A 26,209-nucleotide genomic window follows, 5' to 3' on the forward strand; every position below is an offset into this window, starting at 1 on the left:
ACATGACACTTAAAGGCCCAGCGCACCTATGGCGCTGGGCAAGCGTGTCCGGGTCGTCTATTTCGCGGGTGTGTTTTGGCCCTTGCTGCCTGCCGTCGGCGCGTGGACCTGGCGCGGTTGCTATAGGAACGAGGAGCGCTCTTTGGCTGGATCCAAAGTGTGGATCGTGACCAAAGAGGCCAAAACGTGCCGCCTAGCGAGGCACCGTCGCTCTGCATGACGGGATGCCACGCAGACCTCCCAGATCCAGGGAGGGTTTTCCACTCCGACCGGGAGACGGCCCTCGGCTAGCAACGGTTGCTAGGATGGGGAAGCGATGGCTGGTCCCTGTTCTCTTGAACCCTATTCATAGAATCTTGGAGCGTCAGCGCTGCAGGCGACCTTAGGGATCCTCCATGTTCTGAGTTCCAGGGAGGGGAGGGGACTTCTCTGTGCAGCCCATCCTCGGGGTGCCAGGCCCACCCCCAGGCACCAGGCCCACCCTCGGGGTGCCAGGCCCACCCCCAGGCACAGACAGGAAGCGGGGGCCCCGGGGAAGCCGGCCGCGCAGGTGAACAAGGTAAACTTTCTTTGAGGCAGTGAGATGGGTTCCTTGGGGATAAGAAAAAGCTTTCACACCCCCTGCCTCGTTTTAGGCTTTTATCATCTGCTTTCCTCCCTGCGTTACCACGTCCCTTATTTATATCATTTCCCGTCCCTTCCCGCTGGAGTGCCAGCTCCGGAGAGCCGAGGGAGGCTTCGCTGTGTTTCGTTCACTTCCTTATTCTCAGCGTCTGCACAGGCCCCGGCACACAAATGCCCTCCATAAACACAGGGGGCACTTTAAGTAGTTCGTGGAAAAATGGAATTAAAAGATACATTTGTTCTTGGTACAAAAACATTTTTTAAAAAAAGTCTATGCATCTCGAGGCCGGCGCTGTGGCACAGTGGGTAAAGCTGCCGCCTGCAGTGCCAGCATCCCATATGGGCACCGGTTCAAGACCCGGCTGCTCCACTTCCAATCCAGCTCTCTGTTATAGCCTGGGAAAGCAGTAGAAGATGGCTCAAGTCCTTGGGCCTCTGCACCAGTGTGGGAGACCTGGAAGAAGCTCCTGGCTCCTGGCTTCAGATGGGTGCAGCTCCAGCCGTTGCAGCCATCTGGGGAGTGAACCGGCGGTCACCAAGCTGAAACTAAGTTGTTTATCCGACCCTCTCTGAGAAATGAAGAGAGTTAATAGCCAAATCCCCCTCCCACCCAGGCCAGGTCCAGCCAGCATGCTAAGGCGTCTTCTCTGCTTTAACTATTATAAGAAAAGTAACTTTAAATAAGCACTGCACTCTTCTTCTTTTTAAAAAATATTTGTTTATTTATTGAGAGGCAGTGAAACAGAGAGGGAGAGAGCTTCCATCTGCTGGTTCGGTGCCCAGATGACAGCAATGGCTGAGTGGAAGCCAGGAGCCAGGAGCTTCTTCCAGGTTTCCCATGTATTGGGTCCATCCTCCCCTGCCTTTCCAGGGACATTAGCAGGGAGCTGAATCGGAAATGGGGCAGCCAGGACTGGAGCCGGCACCCATACAGAGGACCGGCATCGCAGGCAGCGGCTTAACCCGCTACCCTGCTACCCCGCGGCACTGGCCCCCGCTTGGACCCATTCTAAGGTGGACTTGGTTCAGAGTGTGGACTGTGGTCAGGTTCAGGTTTGAACAGGGACCAGTGATTTCAGTTCTGCGAGCCTCAGGCCACAGCTGTGACGCAGGGGTGGGGAGAAGCAGGTGGAGAGCACTTGTCTGGAAGACTGTAGTTCGGGATAAACTGAGACGAGGTCTGATGTCACTGGCACAAGGGCTGGGACTCAGCAGATGCTCAACACCCAGGAGCAGTGGAAGTGAGCTGAGCTGAATTATGGGAGTTCAGGTGTTTTCTTTGTGGGCGGTGCTAGGGCGGAAGGGAGGGAAGAGAGGGCTTAGCTGGACGGGACAGGGGAGTTTGGGACAGTAAGCAGGAGGGGGGTGGCTTGGGGTTTTACCGGTGGCAGGGGAGAGGGCTAAGAGGAAACAGAGAGGTCGAGTGGCATGGCACCGGCCATGACAGTAGGCCTGGCTGTCCCTCCTGCTGGCTGAGTGCAGCTGCATCCCTAGTAGCCTTTATTTTTATTTTTATTTTATTTTTTTTGACAGGCAGAGTGGACAGTGAGAGAGAGAGACAGAGAGAAAGGTCTTCCTTTGCCGTTGGTTCACCCTCCAATGGCCGCTGCGGCCGGCGCACTGCGCTGATCCGATGGCAGGAGCCAGGTGCTTTTCCTGGTCTCCCATGGGGTGCAGGGCCCAAGCACTTGGGCCATCCTCCACTGCACTCCCTGGCCACAGCAGAGAGCTGGCCTGGAAGAGGGGCAACCGGGGCAGAATCTGGCGCCCCGAGCGGGGCTAGAACCCAGTGTGCCGGCGCCGCAAGGCGGAGGATTAGCCTAGTGAGCCACGGCGCTGGCCCCCTAGTAGCCTTTTAGTAGGTTTGATCCTATCTCAGTGTTGCCTCCTCAGCGTGTAGATGCTTTGTAAAAGTGAACTTAAACACCTCAGTTCATTTGCTGCCCCTCTAGCCTATGTTGTGTTAGGATCTCGTGGACACTTTCACGTTAGGAACCCCAGGTCCAGATCAAGGAACCAATACCCTGGCTACCTTTACACTCAGACAGACCAGAGCCCCCCTTTGCCATTCCAAAGGAAACACACTAGCCCCTATCACTGCTGGACCAGAGGCAGGCCACACGTACTGTGGACCACTCAGAGGTCCACACAGGAGCGGGTCATGCACTGCTCACCCCCAACTTTAAAAAAAAATTATTCATTTGTTTGAAAGGCAGAGAGAGACAGAGACAGACACACAGATTGTCTTCCATCTGCTGGGTCACTCCTCAAGTTCCCGCAATAGCTGGGGTTGGGCTAGGCAAAAGCCAGGAGCCAGGCGCTCCGTGCAAGTCTCCCACGTGGGTGGCAGGAGCCTCACTTGCCGCAGGCCCAGGCGCATTAGCAGGGAGCTGGATCGGAGGCGGGGCACTGGGGCTGCCCCCTGACATGAGCTGCAAGAGTCGGCGGCTGTACCACAAGGCCGGGCCCTCAGCCCTCGGGAAGGAAGGAAGCAGCAGGGGCCCACCTGCCTGCCCTGAGAATGGCAGTAAACCTTCCTTCTCCCTCCACTGCCGGTCAGCGACTGGCCCCGAGGGCGCTGGGCAAGCGAGCGGTCTTGGGGCGATCTACAGCAATTCCTCCTACTAGTTTTGGGGATATTCTACAGTCTCTGTAAAAGCCGTCTTCATCGATTCTGGTGAAAGACCCGGAAATCCGTGTCACGGTCCAAAAGCAGTTAGCGGTCCTCAGGATGCGGCCACGGGGCGGGCTCTAGGGCGGGACGAAGGCACGGAGGCGGACCATAGGGCGTGGCGAAGGCGCAGGGGCGGACTATAGGGGTGTGGCGAGGGCTCAGGGGCGGTCCTGGGGGGAGTGGCGAGGGTGCGGAGGCGGACCGTGGGGGCGTGGCCAGGACAAAGGGGCGGGCCTTTGGGGCGTGGCCAAGGCTCGGGGCGGACTATGGGGTCGTGGCGAGCGCGCGGAGGCGGAGCTTGGGGGCGTGGCGAGGGCTCAGGGGCGGTCCTGGGGGTGTGTGGCGAGGGCGCGGAGTGGATCCTTAGGGGGGGTTGCATCGAGAGTACGGAGGCGGGCCGTGTGGGCGTGGCGAGGGCGCGGAGGCAGAGAACGGGGGCGTGACGAGCCGCGGAGGCGGGACATGGGGGCGTGGCCAAAGCGCAGGGGCTGACTATGGGGGTGTGGACTATGGGGTCGTGGCGAGGGCGCGGAGTGGGTCCTTGGTGGGGATGCTGCGAGGGTAGGGAGGCGGAGCATAGTGGCATGGCGAGGGTGCGGAGGCAGACTATGGGGCGTGGCGAGGGCACGGAGGCGGACCGTGGGGGCGTGGCCAAGGCGCAGGGGCGGGCTATGGGGCGTGGCGAGGGCGCAGGGGTGGTCGGGGTGGGGGGGTGTAGCGAGGCTCTGAGACGGACCAGGAGGGGTGTGGCGAGGGCGCGGAGTGGTTCCTTGGGGGCGTGGCGAGGAGGAGAGGGCGGACTATGGGGGCGTGGACTATGAGGTCGTGGCGAGGGCGCAGAGGCGGGGGCGAGTAGGCGGGGAGGCGGCTGGGGTGGGGGAGGGACGTGGAGGCGGGAGCGAGGGGTGATGAGGAGTTGGGACGCAACGCGGAGGCGGGTCCTAGGTCGGGGGCGGATCCGGGGTCCCGGGTCTTAGGGCGGTGCTGGGGAGCGGGCCCGGAAGCGGACGGAGCCCCGGGTCCGCGTCTCCTGCCGGCCATGGACGAGGCCGACCGCCAGCTCCTGCGGCGCAGCCGGTTGCGGCTGGTGAAAGAGCTGCAGGTGGCCGAGCTGTGGGACGCGCTGGTCAGCTGCGAGCTCTTCACGGCCGACATGATCGAGGCCATCCAGGTGCGCCCCTCCCTCGCCGCCCCTGACTTCCGCGGGGCTCAGTGGCAGCTCCCGCGCTCGCTTCCCCAAGTACCCCCACTTTGGGGTGCCCTGTGAGCGGGACCCCGCGCACCTCTTGGCTGGGTGCGGGTTACAGCGGCTGCAGGCTCTGGTGTTTCCCTTCTGCAGCACCCTGGTCCCGGGCACCCACCCTGGGGTCGGGCTGCCCGTCAGGGTATCCTTGGGCAAGTCACTTAGCGTCTTTGAGCCCCAGTGCTCTGGGCAGTGATGCTGACCCAAGGACCAAGTGAGACGGTGGATGTGGAAGAGCCTAGAGCCAGGCCCAGAGGGCCCTGTCCACTCTGGCGGGTCCCTAAGGGGCTTTTGGAAGTCAGGAGACCTGATGCGGATAACAGAGAGAAAGGATACATTTGAGGCTGTTCGTGGCTGACCCTCGCCTGGGGCCGGTGAGAGTGTGGGGGTGCAGTGGGTGTGAGTGACTGGCTGCAGGCCTCTGGCCCGGGTTCTGGGCCCAGCAGGCCCAGCCTCGGTGTGGGCACCCTCTCCCTCCCTTTCCTCCTTTCCAGCCTGGGGACTGGCTGCACATTTGCAAAGTGGAAAAAATGCTGCTGCTTCATTTTTCCAGCTGCTAATTAACAATGGCTAAGTGACAGGGAGGCGACCACACAGGAGATCACAGACAGGACAGGACCTTTCAGAGGCTCCGTCGTTAACCTGCAAGGGGAGGGAGAGCCTGTGGGGGACCCCCCGGCACCCACCTTTCTCCCGTGGCCCCTCCATAGTAAGCGCAGTGTGTCCTTGCCCTCCACGCCCAGTTCCTGTGTATCGACTGTCCAGCCCGGGCCCTCCCTCGCCTGGCCACAGCCTGAACTCACGGCCCCTCCCACCCTCTGGGGAACTGTTGTGTGTGTTTGCCTCCTCCCAGACCATGGCCTTGCCCCGGAACGAGTCTGTGATAGACTGTGGCCAGCTGTAAGTGAGTCTCGGGAGCACCTGCTGTGGGGCCTGGACAGGGAGTAGAGATGGCTGGAGGTGACAGTTCCTGCTTCAGACACGTTCAGGGGGACTACAAGCTCAGATGCCCATGGAGGCCTGGGTGGGCGCCATGGTGGGCAGCATCTGTCCTGCCACCCGTCTCCAGCTGCGTGTGCTCAGGCCAGCATGCAGGCCCAGTGTTACTAGGTTTCTTAGGTATTTATTTATTCGTGTTTCTTTTTTTTTAATATTTTATTTATTCGAAAGGTAGAGTTACAGACAGTGAGAGGGAGAGACAGAGAGAGAGGTCTTCTGTCCATTGGTTCACTCCCCAAATGGCTGCAACAGCCAGAGCTGCGCTGGTCCGAAGCCAAGAGCTGGGAGCTTCTTCTGGGTCTCCCACGCAGGTGCAGAGGCCCAAGGACTTGGGCCAACTTCTACTGCTTTCCCAGGCCACAATAGAGAGCTGGGTTGGAAGAGGAGCAGCCGGGACTAGAACCGGCGCCCATATGGGGTGCTGGTGCCGCAGGCAGAGGATTGACCAAGTGAGCCACGGCGCCAGCCCCTATTTATTCATGTTCCTAAAAGATTTATTTACTTTTTTGAAAGGCAGAGTTACCGAGGCAGAGAGAGAGAGAGATTGATTTCATCTGTTGGTTCACTCCCCAGATTTCTTCTGGAGCTGGATTGGAAGTGGAGCAGGCGGGACTAGAACCGGCGCCCATATGGGATGCCGGCACTGCAGGCAGTGGCTTTACCTGCCCCCTATTTATTCATTTTTTAAAGATTTATTTATCTGAGAGGTGGATGACAGAGAGGTGGAGGCAGAGAGAGGTCTTCAATTTGCTGGTTCACTCCCCAAATGGCCACAACGGCCTGAGTTGGGCCGATCCGAAGCAAGGAGTCAGGAGCTTCCTCCAGGTCTCCCACACACATGCGGGCATCTTCTACTGCTTTCCCAGGCCACAGCAGAGAGCTGGATCAGAAGTGGAGCAGCCGGGACTGGAACCTGCGCCTGTATGGGGGGGGGGTACTAGCACTGCAGGTGGTGGCCCCTGTTTATTAATTTTTAAAAAGATTTATTTATTAATTTGAAAGGCAGAGTCACACACACACACAGAGAGAGAGAGAGAGAGAGAGGAGGAGGGAGAGAGCTTCCATCTGCCGGTTCACCCCCTAAATGGCCAAGGCTGGGCCAGACTGAAGCCAGGCTCCTGGAACTCCATCCGGGTCCCCCACATGGTAGCAGGGCCCCAGACTGCTCTTCCTGGGAGACTTGTCTCCTCAGTGGTGTGGTGGGTCTGTGCTGTTCAGTGTCATAGTTATTGGCCACTTGCAACTGTTGGAAATGTAAGTGTTCAGTACTTAAAAATTAAATAAAATTGGGGTCCGCGTTGTGGCGTAGCCGGTAAAGCCACCACCTGCGACAGCAGCATCCCATGTGGGTGCTGGTTGGAGTCTTGACTGTTCCACTTCTTCTTCCTCTTCTTTTTTTTAAAGGTTTATTTTGTTTGTTTGAAAGACAGAGTTGCAGAGAGATGTAGAGTCAGAGAGAGAGATCTTCCACCCTTTGTTTCACTCCCCAAATGATTGCAATGGTCAGAGCTGAGCTAATCTGAAGCCAGGAGCTGGGAGCTTCTTCCAGGTCTCCCATGTGGATGCAGGGGCCCAAGGACTTGGATCATCTTCTACTGCTTTCCCAGGCCATAGCAGAGAGCTGGATCAGAAGAGGAGCAGCAGCCGGGATTTGAACTGGCACCCATGTGGGATGCCGGTGCTGCAGGCTAGGGCTTTAACCCATTGTGCCATAGCACTGGCCCCATGGTCCACTTTGGATCCACCTCCCTGCTAATGCGCCTGGGAAAGCAGCAAAGGATGGCCTACGTGGGATACCCAGAAGAAGCTTCTGGCTCCTGGGTTTGGTCTGGCTCAGCCCTGGCCATTGCAGCCATGTGGAGAGTGAACCAGTGGATGGAAGACCTCTCTCACTCCCTCTCTGTAACTCTGCCTTTCAAATAAATAATAAATATTAAAAAAATAAAAAATTCAGTTAGTACTCAGACTCCCCAAGTGCTCAGTGGCCATGTGTGACTACTGGCTGCCATGTTGGATAGCACAGATGCAAACCATTACCACCATCATGGACAGTTCTGTTAGTACTACTGTAGGATATTTGGGGACAAGGTGGTGTCTTGTCTCTGTGGATCCTGAGGCCCTTGTCCAGTGCTGGGTCCCCAAGGACAGGCAGCAAGAAATCAGCATCTTCCTCCTGCTGCCTGACCTAGTGGCCCTGCCCCTGACACTGTCAGGCAGCCTTGACCACTGCCCCCTCTTCTGTCCACCCAGTGTCTACGTCATGTCGAGTCAACCTCTTTATATGAGGGGACCTTAAAAGTTCATGGAAAGTGGAACTAAAAGATACGTTTATTTTGGTGCAAAAAATAAAATTGAAATCCAAGCACATGAGAGGTCTTCAGAAAGGTCATGGAAAATGCATACGGTGAGGAAACTGTGCAGTTTTCACAGTTCTGAAACCCACTGCTTTGCCGTAGCTCCTCACAGCTCCGAGGATGCATTTCTTAGCATGGCCACGCCAAGGCCTCTCCCTCTCCGCGGCCCGCCTCCCTTTCTTTGAGTCATTATTTGCTTCCTGGTGTTCCTTGGGGTCCCCTTGGTGGTGGCGGTGGTGGGGGCTTGCCTGACTGCCCCGGCCAAGTCCGTTGGCACTGAGCATTTTCCTTCCTGGCCCTTGTCTCCTTGCTGTGTCCTTGCTGATTTGTCTACACCCGCGCTAAACACTGGCTTTTCAGGACTGAGACCTTGCCCTGCCGTCTTTAGCATTTAGCACAGTGTTGGGCACGCGGTAGATGCCTCTGAAACAGAGCAGAGGCTGGGGCGGGTCCCTCGCTCAGGGTACCCTAGGCTCTGTTTCTACCCATGTGTCCCAGATGGGAAATGGGGCGACAAGGAGAGAAGCAGGTGGCACTAAGTGGGTGACTGCGTCTTGTCTTTCTTTCCAAACAGCACGCGGGGACTCGCCGGGATCAGGCCAGGCAGCTGGTCATAGATCTGGAGACCCGAGGGAGGCAGGCCCTTCCTTTGTTCATCTCCTGCCTGGAGGACACTGGCCAGCACACACTGGCTTCTTTCCTGCGAGCCAGTAGGCAGGAACGGGACCCCGAGGCCATCAGACCTCTGCCGCTGACACCCTTTGTGCTGGGACCAGTGGGCCTCCAACCAGAGAAGCCGACAGCGGTGACTTCGCAGGCGGCCCTGGGAAACCTCTCCCCGGTGGTGCTGGGGCCTGAGGAGCTATGGCCAGCCAAGCTCAGGCCAGAGGTTCTCAGGCCGGTGGACTCCAGTTCTGGAGGATTCCGTGATGTCTGTGAGTATCGATGGAGTGTTTGTTGGTTGGGTGTGACTGCTGGTACAGCTGGGTGGGCTGGGGTTCAGAATTTAATTTTGCTATTGTCTTATGGAACATTATGTGGGAGATGGGTGGAACATTCTGGTAAGTCATCAGGAGCGGTAACTTTGGCAGCCCCTCCTCAGAAAAGCATGCGCCCAGGTCTGTTTTGGGTGTCCCAGGTTTTTGCCAGTGTTTCTAGATCCAGCTGTTGTGCAGGATTGGCCTCTGGATAGCTTGGAGTGGCCTGTTGTTGCTGTGGATTCGTTCTGAGAGGTGAAGCGGTGGGGACAAGAGGCATGAAGTCACCACACAGACCCCGGGAGTGGGCCAGAGGCAAGCAACCCGCAGACTCATTTATTTCAGTTGGTGCAGCAGCTTATGCAGCTGAGGCAGCCAATCCGGTCAAGGGGCGGTTTATGTCCTAACCAATCACTGTCTATTGCCAGGCAGGCTCCATTGCCAGGTGGGTTCCGAAGCCATTTCCTGAGTAACTGACACTTGCTAGCCAGCACCATCTTGACACGGCCTTCTCATTCCACCACAGCCCGTGCCTGGGGCAGGAGGGAGGCCTCAGCTCAGAGTCTGCTCCCTGTGTGCACCTGCAGAGTACATCCCCCTGCCCGCCTCCCTTGTCGGGCAGCAAACCGGGGCTTAGGAGGCGGAAGTCAGTTACTTAAGGTCACAAGGCCACATCCGGCAAAATGCATGAGTCCCGAGAGCAGAGTTGGATGATTTTAACCGACGGGCACTCCCAGGTCAGCAACACCTGGGTCATCCCAGTGTCCTCCACAGCTCTTCCTCCTAGTCTGTTCCCACTCCCCGCACCCAAGGGAGTCACTGTTCCCGTCTCTGTCTCCTTGAACTTCCGAAGGAATGAAGTGCTGCCATGTGCACTCCAGAGTCTGGCTGCTTCCGCCCATCCTTGCTCTGGGGCACGCGTCCACGTTGTTGTGCATAGTGGGTGTCCATTCTTTTTCACTGCTAGGTGGTGGTGGGGTTCCTGTTCTGGATACTGTTCTGCTGATGGACCTGGGTGGTTGTCAGTAGCACTTGGCTTCCTTGGCAGCGCGGGGAGATCTGGGGCTGCTCGTTTCCTGGTTGCCCAGTGGGCCGTCGTGCGGTACTAGCAGGGGTAGTGGTTAGCAGTACTGAGTATCTACTGCAGATTGAGCAGCCCTTGTCTGAACTGCTGGGACTGGAACTGTTTCAAATTTCTCATTTTATTTTATTTTTAGACAAAATGGGATGTCTTGGGAATGGGGCCCAAATAAACATGAAATTCATTCATATTTTCATAAATGCCACATAGTCTGAAGGTATTTTTTTTTTAATTTTATTTATTTATTTTAGAGGCAGAGTTACAACGAAGGGGAGAGACAGACAGAAAGGTCTTCTATCCACTGGTTTGTTCCCCAAGTGGCTGCAATGGCTGGAACTGGGCCAGTCCGAAGCCAGGAGCTTCTTCCAGGTCTCCAACACAGGTGCAGGGGCCCAAGCACTTGGGCCTTCTTCTACTGCTTTACCAGGCTATAAGCAGAGAGCTGGATCGGAAGAGGAATAACCGGGACATAAACTGGTGCCCATATGGGATGCCGGCACTGCAGACGGGGGCTTAGCTCACTATGCCACAGCACTGGCCCCATGAAGATAATTTTATACAGTGTCATTAGTGTGGTTACATTTTGATAGTGATCCGTTGCGGGAAGTCAGGTGTGAAATTACCGCTCCGGTGTCACGTCAGTGAGTTTTGGGTTTTTGGGTTAGGGATGTTCAAAGCGCTTACATAAATGATCTAATCAATCTCCCAGCTCTCTCTCAAGGCCTCCCATGTGGATGGCAGGGTCCAAATACTTGGGCCATCCTCTTCTGTTTTCCCAGGCATATTAGCAGGGAGCTGGATCAGAAGTGAAGCAGCGAAGACTTGAACCAGTGCTCATATGGGATTCTGGCATTGTAGGCCATGGCCTAACCTGCTGTGCCACAGTGCCAGCCCATGGGCCCAACGCCACTTGGGACATTATCAATTCATTGCTTCCCAGGCGCATTAGCAGGGGAATGGATTGGAAGCGGCTGAGCCGGCTGTGCCACGACACCTGCCCCGTCCGTGAACTTTTGAAGACCACTTGGATGTATCTAGAGAGAGATTCATTATCGGGAATTGGCTCTCATGATCACGGAGGCAGAGCGGGCCCACAGTTTGCTGCGTGCGTGCTGTGGTGTGGTTCCAGCCAAGTGTGAGAGTCAGGATTTCCGATGTGTGTGTCCTTGGTAGAGGGCCAGGAGGCCCCATTCCCACCTCGGGTGGTGAGGCCCACCAAGGTCAGATTCTCCCTCTCTCTGTTGCATTTGGGGCTTCAGTGGGTTGGATGAGGTGGCCCACAGTGGCGAACTCTCCTGCTGTCCTGAGTCCACCAGGTCAGATGCTAATCTCTCCCAGAATTCCAGAAGGACCGTCACGGACACACTCAGAAATAGCATGTAACCGAATACCTGGGCACCCCCTGGGCAGTGACGTCGACACCTAGCCCTACCCAGCCCCGTGGCTTCTCTGCTCATGCCTCTCCCGGGGTTAGGACTTTCTGGAAAGTAAAGGTTGGTGTTAGCCTGGCCCGGCCCCTCCACTCCGGGGCTGGTGGCTGTGCTCACCGCCCCGCGCCGCTCGGGCTCTCTGAGGCTCTGTCAGAGGGGACGGACGACAGCGTTTGTTGCAGAACTGCTCTTAGGAGTCAGCGAGGCCGTATGTGGAAAGCGCTCCCCACAGGGCCTCGCAGGAAGTGGGTGATCGGGGACGTTTGCAGGAAGTGGGTGATCAGTGACTTCCGCATTACTGAGATTGGGAAGAGGCTAGTTGGAGGGCACGCCCCCTTCCCCCACTTCTCTCTGTGGGTGACACGGGCCTGTACCCAGTGACTCCCTGGCTAAGAAGCTGATTCTTTTGCAAACACGCTTAGTCACATGTGTTTGTCACCCGCGTGGGAGCTGCCATTTTGGGAGAAACACCTTTCAAGCACCATGTAGCTGACCTCTGCTCCAGTGTGGCTTTTAAATTGGCAAGAGGTAGTTCCTAGCAAGGGGCCAGGCCTGCTCTACGCAATGAGTGACAGCATTATTTCAACCTCCCACCAGCTTCAGGAAGCCACCAAGATAAACAAGTTATCTTGGTTTAAAGAGAGAGAGAGAGAGAGAGAGATAGAGAGAGAGAGCGCGAGCCCTACAGCCTTCCAGGCTGGTGGCCAGCTGAGCTCTTGCTCGCTGAAATGAAAACGCCAGGGCAGATGTTTGGTGCAGCGGTTACGAAGCCGCCTGGGATGCCTGCACCCTGCTCCTGATGGCAGCTTCTTGCTACTGTGCACCCTGGGGGGCTACAGATGATGGCTCAAGTAGTTGGGTCCCTGCTATCCACATGGGAGACCTGGATGGAATTCCTGGCTCCTGGCTGTTGCAGGCATTGGAGGAATGAGCCAGCAGGCAGAATCTCTCTCTCTTTCAAATAAATGAATAACTTAAAAAGGAGTGAAGGGGCCAGCGTTGTACAGCTCATGATGCTGGCATCCATATGAGTGCCGGTTCAAGTCTCAGTTGTGCTGCTTCCCACCCGGCTCCCGGCTAATGTCCCTGGGAAGGCAGCAGTGGACAGCCTGAGCATCTGGGCCCCTGCCACCCGTGTAGGGGACTCACGTGGAGCTCCAGGCTCCTGGCTTTGGCCTGGACCAGTCCTGGCTGCTGCAGGCATTGGAGGAGTGAACCAGCAGATGGAAGATGTCTTTTTCTGTCTCTGTCTCTCCCTTTGCGGCACTCTGCCTGCCAAATAAATTAATAAAAAAGTGAAAACTCTTGATGTTGCAGGGAAATGAGCGTTTTTACTCATTTACTTATTCTGCAGATATTTCTGGAGGCCCACTGTGCACCAGTGGACCTGCAGACCAGGAGCGTCTGGTCTCCGGACTTCCCTTCCTCCTCCTCTTCTGGAACTTCACATACATGGAGGAACTACGTATAAATTCTGGAACTTCATATAAACTGTTTTGCAACGGGTTTTTGTTTCCCATAATGCTTTTGAGGTCATCCATGGTGTTGCGAGTATCGGTAGCTTGCTTGTTTTCTAGCTGTTGTGGGTCTCAGTGGATCCCAGTTTGTGTATTCATCAGCTTGTCACATTGGTTATCTCCAGTTTGGGACTTTATGTAAATAAGGCTCAGTGAAGACTCCTGGCCAAGTCTTTCTGTGCGCATGTCACTCTTTTCTCTTGGAGATGCACCTGAGGGTGGGCCTGCCGCTCAGAGGCAGGTGTGAGTTTAACTCTATTAGAAACTTGTGGGAGCTGGTGCTGTGGTATAGCAGGTGAAGCCGCCACCTGCAGTGCTGGCGTCCCAAGTGGGCACTGGTTCGAGTCCCAGCTGCTCCACTTCTGATCCAGCTCTCTGCTATGGCCTGGGAAAGCAGCAGAAGATGGCCCAAGTCCTTGGGTCCCTGCACCCATGTGGGAGACCTGGAAGAAGCTCCTGGCTCCTGACTTTGGATCAACACAGCTCCAGCCATTGCAGCCAATTAGGAAGTGAACCAGTGGATGAAAGACCTCCCTCTCTGTCTCTCTGCCTCTCCTTCTCTCTCTGTGTAACTCTGACTTTCAAATAAATAAATAAATATTTTTTTAAAAAACCTTGTAGGCAGTTCTGCAAGGTGGCTGCCACAGGACTCTCCCACCAGCACAGTCTGGGAGTCCCTAAGTTCCCACTCCTCTCTGTTCGTGTGGGGGTTGTCTTCACAGGGGACCCTCACGTCCCTGTTTCCCTCTTACTTTTCTCTCTAGGTGCTCAGGATGGTGTGAGAGGAAACGTGGATTTGGTGAGTCTGTGTGTGATCCAAGGCCAGTAGCTGGAATGGAGTTCTACTTCCAGCCCTCTGGGAGTCCATGAACCCTGCCCTGGCCAGCGCTCGCTGGAGCAGATCATTCAACCCCGCTTTCCCTCAGCTGTAAAGTCAGGGGCGGCATCAGCGTCCGCCCACCCCGTCACTGCGCTCGCTCATACAGGTGTTTACTGCACGCGTGGCCCCCTGGCTCCACGCTGGAGCGCCCTGGACAAGAGCTGCTGGCCCTGGCGGAGCCATCAGACTAGCTGGGGAGAGAGAAGATAGGCAAGTGAAAGGCGTGCCCGTGGAAATCGGGTCATGTGCCACGGGATGATGTTTCTGTCAACCAGGGGCCACTTAGTGATGTCACAGCCGTGACATTCCCCCCGTGAAGCGTCCGCTTAGCTCAGCCCTGTGTGGCTGCAGTGCTGTGTGCCCTAAACAAGAGTGGGCTCTGGGAGACAGCAGGGGAGTGAGCCTGGGCGGGAAGCAGCCTCCGACACCCGCACGGCGGCCAGGTCCCAGTCGCTCACTGAGCTGGCCTTGAAATTCTCAGGTGCTCTGTGGGTGAGAGCCTTGAGACTAGTGATTTTTTTTTTTAGAATACTTTTATTTAATAAACATAAACTTCATAGGTAAGCTTCAGGAATATAGTGGTTCTCATATATCCGCCCTCACCCCCGTTCCTCTCCCACCTCCTACTCCCTCTCCCATCCCATTCTTCATTAAAATTCATTTGTATTTATCTTTATATACAGAAGCCCAACTGTATACTAAGTAAAGATTTCAACAGTTGGCACCCACACAGACACACAAAGTATGAAGTACTGTTTGAAGACTAAATTTACCATTAATTCTCATAGTACAACTCATTAAGGACAGAAGTCCTCCATGGGGAGCAAGTGCACGGTGATTCCTGTTGTTAACAATTGACACTCTTATTTATGACGTCAGAGATCACCGAGGCTCTTGCCATGAGCTGCCAAGGCTGTGGAAGCCTCTTGAGTCCACAAACTCCGACCTTATGTAGACAAGGCCATAGTCAAAGTAGAAGTTCTCTCCTCCCTCCTTCTCTGATGGCCCCTTCTTCCCACTGGGATCTCACTCACAGAGATCCTTCATGTAGGCCACTTTTTGCCACAGTAGAGACCAGTGATTCTTAAGGTCCTTCTGGGGGGAGTGCCTTTGGGGGTGGGGTTACTGAGGCTGGAGCTGATCTTCTGCCCTGGCCCCGGGGCAGACCGGGAGCTACGGGCGTGGGAACCAGGGGCTTGCTGCCTCTGCCAGGGTCAGGGGTGGGGGCCTGGTGGGACCCCGGCTTATGCTGGGCCCTGTGCTCCTGCAGGCGTACGTCCTGGACGCAGAGCCCTGTGGCCACTGCCTCATCATCAACAACGTGAACTTCAGCAGCACCTCGGGGCTCAGCGCCCGCAACGGCTCCAACATCGACTGCGCGAAACTGCAGCACCGCTTCTGCTCGCTGCACTTCACCGTGGAGGTGAAGCCTGACCTGACCGCCAAGGTGCAGTCCCCACCCACCGAGGAAGCGGGCGGGCGGGGTGGGTGGGGGGGCGGCAGTAGCGGTCCAGTGGTCGGCCCCATGGTCGCAGGTTCAAGCCTCAGGCTCAGGGAAGTGTGGGTTTCAGGACTGGCACTCTTGGTTCGGCTGTGTGACCTCTTGTGCCTCAGTTTCCCTGTGTAGAAGACAAGATTGTGTTGTGGGGCTTACATGAGGGATGCCCAGCACAGCACCTTTCCCCTGAGAGCCCTAGCCCTGGCTGCTGTGATGGGGTGGTGACTGTCACTCCGTCAGCCCCTGGGAGCAGAGAATGTGCCCCGCCCAAGCCTTTGGGCTGATCCATGTGCAGCCTGGAGGGGCCGGGGAGGTGGCCTGATGGCCCATGCTGTGGCTCATGTGCAGCCTTCCCTCGTAGGAAATGCTCCTGGCCTTGGCGGAGCTGGCACAGCGGGACCACAGCGCCCTGGACTGCTGCGTGGTTGTCATCCTGTCTCACGGCTGCCAGGTAGGAGGCTGTCCTCCGTGTGGCCTGGCCCCTGGGGCTGTGTGCCACGGGGCTCTCCCCTCCCGTGCCCAGAGTGCCCTTGGCCGACCCTCACTTCTTGGTTCTGTAACCAGGATTCTTGGTCTTCCAGGCCAGCCACCTCCAGTTCCCTGGGGCCGTCTATGGCACGGACGGATACCCCGTGCCCGTTGAGAGAGTCGTGAACATCTTCAACGGGACCAGCTGCCCCAGCCTGGGTGGGAAGCCCAAGCTCTTCTTCATCCAGGCCTGCGGAGGGGGTAAGCAGCAGCTCGGCCTCCCCGGGTGCCCACGGGGCCTCTCCAGACACGGTCACTGCGGTGCCCAGCCGGAGCCGGCCTCAGCGTCACCCGCTCTGCGGAGCGAGCGCTCCTCTCTGGGGTGGTGCAGGAGGGTCCCGGGCTCTGTCACCTTGCCGACCTCCACTCCAGGGCCTTGGCACAAACAAGCGGAGGGGAGCAAGGGAGCAGCTTGGACCCCTCCCAGCCTCCATCCGCGAGGGCCTCTTTCCACCATCCCACAGGGAACCGCGCGGGGAATCGAAGGAGTTCCATTGTTGGGATTCTCATTGTTGGGGGTCTGAGGAATTTCTAAGGACTATTTGGATTGTTGTAGTTTTGCCGTCTGCGTGGGTGTAACTCTAACCCCTACTTCACCATTGCCTGATTTTAAAAAAGTAATTTATTTACTTGAAATGCAGACAGAGAAAGAGGGAGAGGTCGATCCCATTGGCTGGTTCACTCCCCAGATGCCGTAACAGCAGGTGCTGGGCCAGGCTGAAGCCAGGAGCCAGGCGCTCCATCCGGGCCTCCCATGTGGGTGCAGGGGCTGGGCCGTCCTCTGCTGCTTCCCAGGCGCACCGGCAGGGAGCTGGATCAGAAGTATCATCACTGGGACTCGAACTGGCATCCAGTGTGAGATGTGGGCCTCCCAAGAGGCGGGTTAAGCCACTGTACCACAGCATTCACCCCCAGTTTCCTGATTTTCTAGTCAAATAAGAAGGAAGAGAGGCAGCGCTAGCTCCCTGGGTCCTGATGGCAGTGGCGGGAGCACTGGAGACTCCAGGCCAGGGAGGTCCCTCTGCTCCCGGCTCTCTGGGGCTGGGACACCTGGCAGGTGATTCGGCTCCTTGCCCTTGGGCCTGATCTGCCAGAGAAATGGGCGTTGCTGTACCGCAGCCCCGTGCACCTTGCCCCAGGGGCACCGTGCACACCAGCAACGCGTGACATGGCTCTGGGCTGCCAGCCTCCTGGGGTCATCGGGGTTTCGCTGGTCTTATGTCCCCCACACCCAGCCCGCATGCTGGTCAGCATTTGTCCAGCTAGGGAAATTCCTGACACCGGCTACTTAGGAAGAAGGGGTTGTTCTAGCCCACAGCTCTGGGGTTCACGGTACAGACGGCAGAGCACAGACCCAGAGCATCAGCGCACAGTCCAGAGAGCAGTGCTGGGGGTGTGGTCAGAGAAGCAGTGATTCCATCTGCAGCCACACCAGAGAGAGGCTGGGTAGGGCCAAACTTAGGCCTTTATAACGTCCCTCTGTCTTGAGAACCAAGGAGTCACCACCTCCTGGAAGTCTTCCCTGATCACCCCCTCCTTGCACAGAGTCGGGATTGGCTGCTCCTGTGGCCCACTCTTCCTGTTCCGTAGCACCTTGTTCTCGTGCTGAGATGGCCTCTTCTGGTGTCAGCTCTTGGCGAGCAGGGCCAGGGCCGTCTGCCCCACAACCAGGTCCCCAGACTGGAACAAAGCTCAGATCTGATCGCATCTTACGTGGATTCTAAATATCTGAATTTGAAGTAGAAGCCCAGGAAAGCAGTGGAAGATGGCCCAAGTCCTTGGGCCCCTGCCTTCCACACAGGAGACTGGGAAGAAGCCCCTGGCTCCTGATTCTGGCCTGGTCCAGCCTCGGCGGTTGTGGCCGTCTGGAGAGTGAACTGGCGGTTAGAAGAGATCTCGCTCTGTCTCTTTCTCTAGCTATGCCTTTCAAATAAATAAATAATTTTTTTAAAGAGCAAAGCTAAATATAGCAGCCTCATGGGGACAGCAACGTTTCAAAGCTGGAATGTGACTCGGATGTCCCCGGAGTTCCCATCTCTGCTGAGTGACCTGGTGTTTAACAGTGCTGCCACACGGTGGCGCCACTCAGCCGGGCACAGGAATTCTGGGTTTCTCTGTTCAGGCCTGGTTACATTCATCAGAACACCTACCCTGGATCTGACTCTTGGATTGCTGTTATATGTATTTGTATTTATTTGGGAAGCAGAGAGAGCTGCCATCTGGGCTGGACCAGGCAGAAGCCGGGAGCCGGAAGTCAGTCGGCATCTCCCATGTGGGTGGCAGGGCCCCAGGCACTTGAACCATCACTTGCTAGCTGCTGGGGTGCACATTAGTAGGAAACTAGAATTGGGAGCGGAGCTGGGACCTGAACCCAGGCGCTGGATTTATGCTTTGTGGTATCTGGAACACACGCCAAGTGCCTGTCCCCGGATTGCTGTTTTAAATGTAACTGTTGGAACTTAAAGCACCCTTCAACACGTCCCCACGACAAGGTCACAGCACCAGGGCTGACAGGCCACCCACAAGGTCAGCCACTGTGGTGTCGGCGCGGTTTGGCGAGAGCCAGGCTGCCACCGGCTGTGCCAAGCTTCAGTTCCTGGGGTGACCGCGCTGAGGTGAAGGCCAAGGCCGCCAGTGTGCTGCAGTGGGCGTGGACTCTGTGTGCAGAGGGAACATCTCCCGGCGTCCGTCTGTTCTTGGTGGGGGGAGGGGAGTTTTGAATTCATGAGGCCCCTGAGAAACACTCGAGCAGGAGATGCCTCGCCCCGTAGGCGGGGCCTTCACCTCGGATCTCCCTAGCGGGGCTGACACACGCTGGAGACACCTCGGCTCGCCTCCGCCTCCGGCTGACCCGCTCTTCCCCTCCCCTGTCAGTGCCTGCGGCTGCCTCTTGTGTTTTCCTTCCTTCCCTCCCCTCCCTTCCCCTCCCTTCCCTCCCTTTTTCTTCCTTTTAAATTTATTTATTTATTTGAAAGTCAGAGTTACAGAGAGAGAGAGGTCTTCCATCCTATGGTTCACTCCACAGTTGGCTACACCAGCCAGAGCTGGGCCGATCCAAAGACAGGAGCCAGGAGCTTCTTCCATGTCTCCCGCATGGGTGCAGGGGCCCAAGCACTTGGGCCATCTTCTGCTGCTTTCCCAGGCCACAGCAGAGAGCTGGGTCGGAAGTGGAGCAGCCAGGTCTCGAACCAGCGCCCATATGGGATGCTGGCACTTCAGGCCAGGGCGTTAACCCACTGCATCACAGCACCGGCCCCCTTTCTGCCTTTTTTTTTTTTTTTTTAAGATTTATTTATTTGAAAGGCAGAGTGAGAGAGAGAGAGAGAGAGAGAGAGAGAAGGCTTCCATCCATTGGTTCACTCCCTAGATGGCCGCAGTGGCTGGAACTGGGCCAATCTGAAGCCAGGAGCCAGGAGCTTCTTCTGGGTCTCCATGTGGGTGCAGGGGCCCAAGCACTTGGGTCATCTTCCACTGCTTTCTTAGGCCATAGCAGAGAGCTGAATTGGAAGTGGAGCAGCCAGGACTCGAACCGGTGCCCATATGGGATGCTGGTGTTGCAGGTGGAGGATTAACCCACTGCACCACAGTGCTGGCCCCCTGCATTGATTTTTGTATGTTGAACCATCCTTGTATTCCAGGAATAAATCCCACATGGTCATGGTATATGATCTTTTTAAAAATTTTATATAAGGGGGCGGGCGCTGTGGCATAGCGGGTAAAGCTGCCGCTTGCAGTGCCGGCATCCCATATTGGGCGCCAGTGTGAGACCCGGCTGCTCCACTTCCGATCCAGCTCTCTGCTATGGCCTGGGAAAGCAGTAGAAGATGGCCCAAGTCCTTGGGCCCTTGCATCTGCGTGGAAGACCCGGAAGAAGCTCCTGGCTCCTGTCTTTGGATTGGCGCAGCTCCGGCCATTGTGGCCAGCTGGAGAGTGAACCAGCGAATGGAAGAACACTCTCTCTCTCTCTCTCTCTCCCCCCCCCCCGCCTCTTCTTCTCTCTCTATGTAACTCTGACTTTCAAATAAATAAATATTTTAAAAATGTATATAAGGTAGCACATTTCATATGTACAGATGTAGGATCATAGTCATACTCCTCATCCCACCTCCCTCCTGCCCATGTTCCACCCTCTCTCCTCCTTCCTTTCTTAATCTTTTAATTTTTACAATGATCTACTTTCAGTTTATTTTATAATCATAAAATTTACCCCTCCATTAGGTAAAGAACTCAACAAATAGAAGAAAAAAACCACTGTGCCTCAACAGTAGAGACAAGGGCTGTAAACAATGATCAGTTGCTAAGATGTCAGTTTCGCTAGCATACATTACATTATTTTGTATTCTGTTGGTTACCGTGGATCAGGGAAACATACGGTATTTGCCTTTTTGGGAGTGGCTTAGTTCACTGGCTACGATGGCTTTTGTTGTATCTATTTTGCCATGAAAGACAGGATTTCCTTCTCTCGTGGCTGAGTCGTCTTCCACGGTGAATAGTCCTCACACTGGCTTTCTCCAGTCATCAGCTGATGGGCGTCTGCGTTGATGCCGCAGCTCAGCTGTTGTGAACGGAGCTGCAGGTGTGTGATCTCCCGTGTTGCAGAGTCTGGCCTGTTAGTGTTTTATTGAGAATGGTTGCATCAGTGTTCATAAGGGGCATTGGTCTGTTGTCTCCCCTTATGGAGGATCTTTGTGTGGCTTTAGTGTCCCGGTAATTCTGGGCTCTGACAAGGAGTTAGGAAGTGTTCCCTTCTCTTTATTATTTTTTTTTAAAGATTAATTTGGGCCCAGCATTGTGGCGGAGTAGGTTAAGCCTTTCTTTTCAAAAACCAACTTTTATGTTCATCAGTTTTCCCTAGTGTTTTTCTATTCTCTATTCTGTTTATCTCTGCTCTAGGTAGCTTTTTTTTTTTAAGTCTAAGTCTCGGCATAAATTTATGGCGTGGGATTTGCACTTTGAGCCAGAAGGGCTTTGTCTTGTGCTTGGATCCTCCCCAGGGCTTGCGTTGATCGGTGCTCATGTTCCATGGTGTCCTGTGCGTGCATGTGTGTGTCTGCGATCTGTGTCTACACTGTGTGCTTAAAAAACACTTTGTAATAACCCAGGGACAATGCTCTATGAATCAGCCTAGTCTGGGTATTTCATATCGATGATATCGACTTCTTTCACTCAGCACAACATTTTCAGAGTTCCCTGTGTTGTAGCGTGCAGCAGTAGTTCACTTAAATTTTAAGGCTGAGTAATAATCCATTGTATGAACACACAACAGTTTGCTTACCCATTCATCTGTCAGTGGGTACTGGGTCATTTCTACCTTTTAGCAATTGTGAATAATGCTGCCATGGATTTTTGCATGCAAAGTTTTGTTTGAACACCTGTTTTTCGTTCTTCTGGATGCCTGTTTTATAACTTGTTTTTCTTTTTAATTTAATTTTTAAAAAGATTTATTTATTTGAAAGTCAGAGTTACACAGAGAGAAGGAGAGGCAGAGAGAGAGAGAGAGAGAGAGAGAGAGAGAGAGAGAGAGAGGTCTTCTATCTGCTGGTTCACTCCCTAGATGGCCACAACACCCAGAGCTGTGTCAATCTGAAGCCAGGAGCCAAGAGCTTCCTCCAGGTCTCCCACGCAGGTGCAGGGGCCCAAGGACTTGGGTCATCCTCCACTGCTTTCCCAGGCCATAGCAGAGAGCTGGATCGGAGGTGGAGCAGCCGGGACTTGAACTGGCTCCCGTATGGGATGCCAGCACTGCAGGCGGTGACTTTACCTGTTACACCACAGCGCCGGCCCCGTAACTTGCTTTTATGTGTTTTAAAGTGTTCTGCAGTCTCCTTTCTTCCTCCGAATCACACTCACAAATGTGTAAACTTGTGGTGTAGAAACCAGCACAGCTTCTGTTCCCGTTCCCTGCTTGTGTTTGCCAGCCTTGCGAGCCTGGCTGCAGAGGAGTCCAGCGGCCTTGGGCTGGGGACTGGCCGCGTGGGGCTGAGACGTGGGGCTGCAGCCTGGGTCTGTGTGGTTCAGGGTCACGCGGGGTTTGTTTCTGCTTCCTGCAGAGCAGAAGGACCACGGGTTTGAGGTGGCCTCCGCTTGTCCCGAAGACAGGACCTCTGGGCACAACCTGGAGCCGGATGCCACCCCATTCCAGGGAGGCCCGAGGACCTCCGATGACCAGGTGGATGCTGTGTCTAGCTTGCCCACGCCCAGTGACATCCTCGTGTCCTACTCCACCTTCCCAGGTGAGTGCAGCAGGGGGGTGCGCACTCCTGGCAGCAGTCCTCTGGTTTGCCCTGGGGGCAGCTGTGTTGGGTAAGAAGGGACCTGGGAGTTCTGGTTCCAGCTCTTGCTGCCACTGGTGTCACCTTGAGAGATCCCTTCACCTCTCAGAGCCTCTGCTGGGGGAGGGGGGACGGAGGCAGAAGGAGGGAGGAAGGGGAAAGGAGAGGGGAAGAGGGGAAGGAGGAGGAGGGGAGGGCTAGAGGGGGTAAGAGGGGAGGAGGAAGGGGGTGAGGGAGTAAGAAAGGGAGGAGGGAAGGAGGGGAGGGCTAGAGGGGGTAAGAGGGCAGGAGGAAGGGGGTGAGGGAGTAAGAAAGGGAGGGGGAAGGAGGGGAGGGCAGGGGGGAGGGGAGGCTCCTGGGACGCAGTTTCCACAGGCACACGCCCTTGGGTTTGCCTCATTTGCCACACTCCTCCCGGCTTTGCCTCAGCCTTCTCTTTAGAACGGGAATGATAACTGTACCAGAGAGGTTGTCCTGGAGCTTACACAGGGGACTCGACCACCACTGAGCGTGAGGCCTGGGAGGCAGGTGGTGGGACAGGCAGTGGTTCCCTCCCTCCCTCCCTCCCTCCCTTTCTTTTTTCAAGATTTCTTTATTTATTTGAGAGGCAGAGTTGTAGAGAGAGAGAGGGAGAGACAGAGAGGTCTTCCGTCTGCTGGTTCACTCCCCAGATGGCTGTAAAGACTGGAGCTGAGCTGATCAGAAGCCAGGAGCTTCTTCCAGGTCTCCCATGCGTGTTCAGGGACCCAAGCAGAGAGCTGGGTCGGAAATGGAGCAGCCGGGACACAAACTGGCACCCATATGGATGCAGGTGCCACAGGCAGAGGCTTAGCCCACCATGCCACAGCGCCGGGAGACAGAGCCCATCTGCTGGTTCACTCCCTGAACGGCCTGGGCTGGGCAGGCTGAAGCAGGAGCCGGGAATGTGATCCAGATCTCCCACGTGGGTAGCAGGGACCCAATTACTTGAGCCATCGTCACCGCTGCCTTCAGTGTCTGCATTGGCAGGAAGCGGAGTCAGGAGTGGAGCCGGTGTTGATGGGGGACGCAGGCACCCTAAGTGGCATCTTAGCCGCCAGGCCAAACGCCCTCCTTCCTTTCCGTTCTTATCTCTTGGGTGAGTCACTTCCCGGAGCCTTGGTTTCCTTGCTGGGAAAACGAGCGTCTCAGCCAGATCTGCAGGTGGTGGTGAGGGTGAAGCAAGGTCAGAGAGGCCAGAGCCACAGGGATGTGGGCTTCCGCCAGGCGCACGCGTGGGTCCGAGTCTGGGGGTGCTGGCCCGCGTGCCCGGACAGGGCCTGCTCTCCCATGGAGTGTCCACTTTCCCCTTCGAAGGTTTCGTCTCCTGGAGGGATCCCAAGAGCGGCTCGTGGTACGTGGAGACCCTGGACCACATCCTGGGGCGGTGGGCTCCCACCGAAGACCTACAGTCCCTGCTGCTCCGGGTGAGTACTGCCTTCCTCTACCGGAGAGAGGGGGCCCGCTGCGGGGGGAGGGGGGGGGCGGCACTGCCTCCCCCGGCTGGGGAGAGGCGGGCACTGGGCTCAGGCTCGGGGGTTGGGGGAGATGCTTTGGCTTTTGTGAGAGCTGCAGGGGCTTTTGCTTCTTAACAAGGATGGGACTGCTAGGGGTGACATTAATCTTTTTCTTAAAGGGCCACCTTCCCCTGTGTCGTCCGAGGGTGGGAGGCTCAGGAGCCAGGGCGTGGCATCCAGGGGTGATGGATGGAGGAGGGTGGGCCTGTCCTGCAGCCCACCCCACTGTGTAATCTTCTACTTGACCCTCAAGCATGAAGGACCCCTGCTGAGTACACCCCCTTCTCAGGGGGCTTCAGCGAGAGACGGGCTGGTAAGGGTGGCCTGGCAGGCCCGGCCCTGCTGCGTGAAAGCCCCGCTCAGAGCGGCTGCTTCCTCCGTGGGCCCCAGAGCCTCGCTGCTGCCTTTGCCACCTTCACGTGGGTCCCCCCACAGCTCTGCTTAGCTCACTGGTGCTGTGAGGGGGGCAGGGGGGCTGGGACACTCCTTGCTCCGGAAGAAGGGTCTGACCCTGAGCCTTGCTGAGCAGAGTTGATGCAAGAACCCCGGGCAACTGACTGGCGCTGCGGCTGAACAGGCTAATCCTCTGCCTGTGGCGCCGGCACACTGGGTTCTAGTCCCGGTCGGGGCGCTGGATTCTGTCCCGGTTGCCCCTCTTCCAGGCCAGCTCTCTGCTGTGGCCCGGGAGTGCAGTGGAGGATGGCCCAGGTGCTTGGGCCCTGCACCCCATGGGAGACCAGGGGAAGTACCTGGCTCCTGGCTTCGGATCAGCGCAATGTGCCGGCCACAGCGTGCCGGCCATAGCAGCCATTGAGGGGTGAACCAACGGCAAAGGAAGACCTTTCTCTCTCTCTCTCTCTCTCTCTCTCTCACTGTCCACTCTGCCTGTCAAAAAATTAAAAAAAAAAAAAAAAGAACCCCAGGCAAGCATGGGCACTTCCTCGCACAATCCCAGGGCCAGGTACCCCAGTCCCTGGGCATGTGACCCTCAGAGGTGGCTGGAGTTCCTGCAGGGCCGGGGAAGGAGGCACCCAGGGCCACGTGATACGTGCCACTGCTGGTCCTGAATCTTGTCACCTTTTTTGGGTGCAAACTTTTCAGTCTGATTTGTATTTGGTGTTTTTGGAATTGAAGTTTTTTTATTTTAAGGTTTATTTATTTACTTGAAAGGCAGAGTTACACAGAGAAAGAGAGAGAGAGAGGTCTTCTATCCCCTTGTTCATTACCCTGAATGGCTGCAACAGCCAGGAGCTGTGCCGATCTGAAGCCAGGAGCCAGGAGCTCCATCCAGGTCTCCTACGTGGGTGCAGGGGCCCAAACACTTGGGCCATCTTCTACTGCTTTCCCAGGCACGTTAGCGGGGAGCGGCTGGGACTTAAAGCAGTGCTCATATGGGATAGTGGCGTCACAGGCTAGCCCCAAATTTTGAGTTTTTTGAATGTGTAATTGAGCACATGTTCTTTATACTGCCACTCTGCCCTCGCCCATCTTTGGAGTTCTCGCCGCCAGGAGAACTGAACTCACTGCCCCTGGTTTGTCTCCCGCAGGTCGCGAATGCTGTTTCCGAGCGAGGGATTTACAAACAGATCCCTGGCTGTTTTAATTTCCTCCGGAAAAAGCTTTTCTTTAAAACTTAGCGGGGCCAGGGCCCCTCACCCTGCCTTGTGTTTTACCCCAAAACCTTCCTGCGCCGGGCCTGGACCTCCCTGCAGCACGAGGCTTAGGGGCCTGCAGCGGACAGCCTTGTAGCAGCTCCCGGGTTGGAGACAGGTGCCAGGTGGTGGAGGACGAGCCCGGAGGAACACTGCGGACACCACCGGCTCCTCCCCCGCGCTGGTCCTGGGCTGGTGAACGTGACTCTGACCTCCAGGTTCTCTCCGAGCGGGGTTTCCGGACCTTCAGGCTACTGACGTCTGGGGCGGGACGATCCTTCATGCTGGGGGTTTGTGCACCGTACGCTGCTCGGGGCCACCCCTGGCCTCTGCCCGCTGGGTGCAGGAGCTCCTGTCCCTGAGTCATGCCGACAGACATCTGCAGACCCTGCCACACGTGCCTGGCGGACAAAACCGCCCCCATGTGGAAACCACTGACCAGGAGGGATTTTTGCTACAAATGAGCCAGCGTCTCTCCTAGGGCAACAGAGCCCGAAGAGCTGGCATCTGTGAATTCTAAGTGACGTTTTGAAAATAGCTCACGTCCCCTGTATTGTGTGATTCATTCCTAAAAACGTGAATGAGAGGGGAGTGTGGACTCTTTTTGCCCATTTCCCGCCTCGCTTTGCTCTCTTGGTTCTTCCTCATACAGCAGACTTGCAGTTTTCCAACTTTCTCTCTGTCTTAATTCCTCCGAGCCCCTCCCAGCCCGGGAGTGGGACCCGGGTGGGGGCTGTGTCCTGCTGCAGGGGCTTGAGTCTCTTGTCCCAGGGAACACAGGTATCCCGTGAAGAGACCTGGCCGGGGTTCAGGGTCCTGAGCACCTGCCAGGGCCACCCACCTGCCGCCCTGGCTGCAAGGCCCCCGGGCTGCCGTGTGGCTGCGCCGGCATCAGTGCGATGCTAGTGCTGTCTCTGAGCTCCTCTCGGCTGCCCTGACCCCGGC

At 56.3% G+C, this 26,209-nt stretch overlaps 1 protein-coding gene across 4 annotated transcripts; it reads left to right on the forward strand.

Annotated features, from left to right (window-relative positions):
• Positions 1-4,176: 4,176 nt before the first annotated feature.
• On the forward strand, positions 4,177-25,935 carry CASP9 (caspase 9). 4 transcript variants are annotated; one of them, XM_070079258.1, is made up of 10 exons: positions 4,177-4,469; positions 8,469-8,829; positions 13,664-13,698; positions 15,050-15,226; positions 15,639-15,728; positions 15,859-16,006; positions 21,901-22,038; positions 23,086-23,194; positions 23,413-23,522; positions 25,160-25,935. In XM_070079258.1, exons 1-10 carry the CDS (start codon positions 4,338-4,340, stop codon positions 25,213-25,215), a joined length of 1,356 nt encoding a protein of 451 aa, XP_069935359.1. In that variant the 5' UTR covers positions 4,177-4,337; the 3' UTR covers positions 25,216-25,935. The 4 variants fall into 4 exon arrangements, with proteins under 4 accessions (XP_069935359.1, XP_069935358.1, XP_051692547.1 ...); XM_070079257.1 differs by having other exon boundaries at positions 4,181-4,469; positions 21,856-22,038; XM_051836587.2 differs by lacking the exon at positions 23,086-23,194 and having other exon boundaries at positions 4,183-4,469.
• Positions 25,936-26,209: the final 274 nt, after the last annotated feature.

The sequence above is a fragment of the Oryctolagus cuniculus genome, chromosome 7 (assembly GCF_964237555.1).
Source record: "Oryctolagus cuniculus chromosome 7, mOryCun1.1, whole genome shotgun sequence".
In the NCBI taxonomy this organism is placed as follows: Eukaryota; Metazoa; Chordata; class Mammalia; order Lagomorpha; family Leporidae; genus Oryctolagus; species Oryctolagus cuniculus.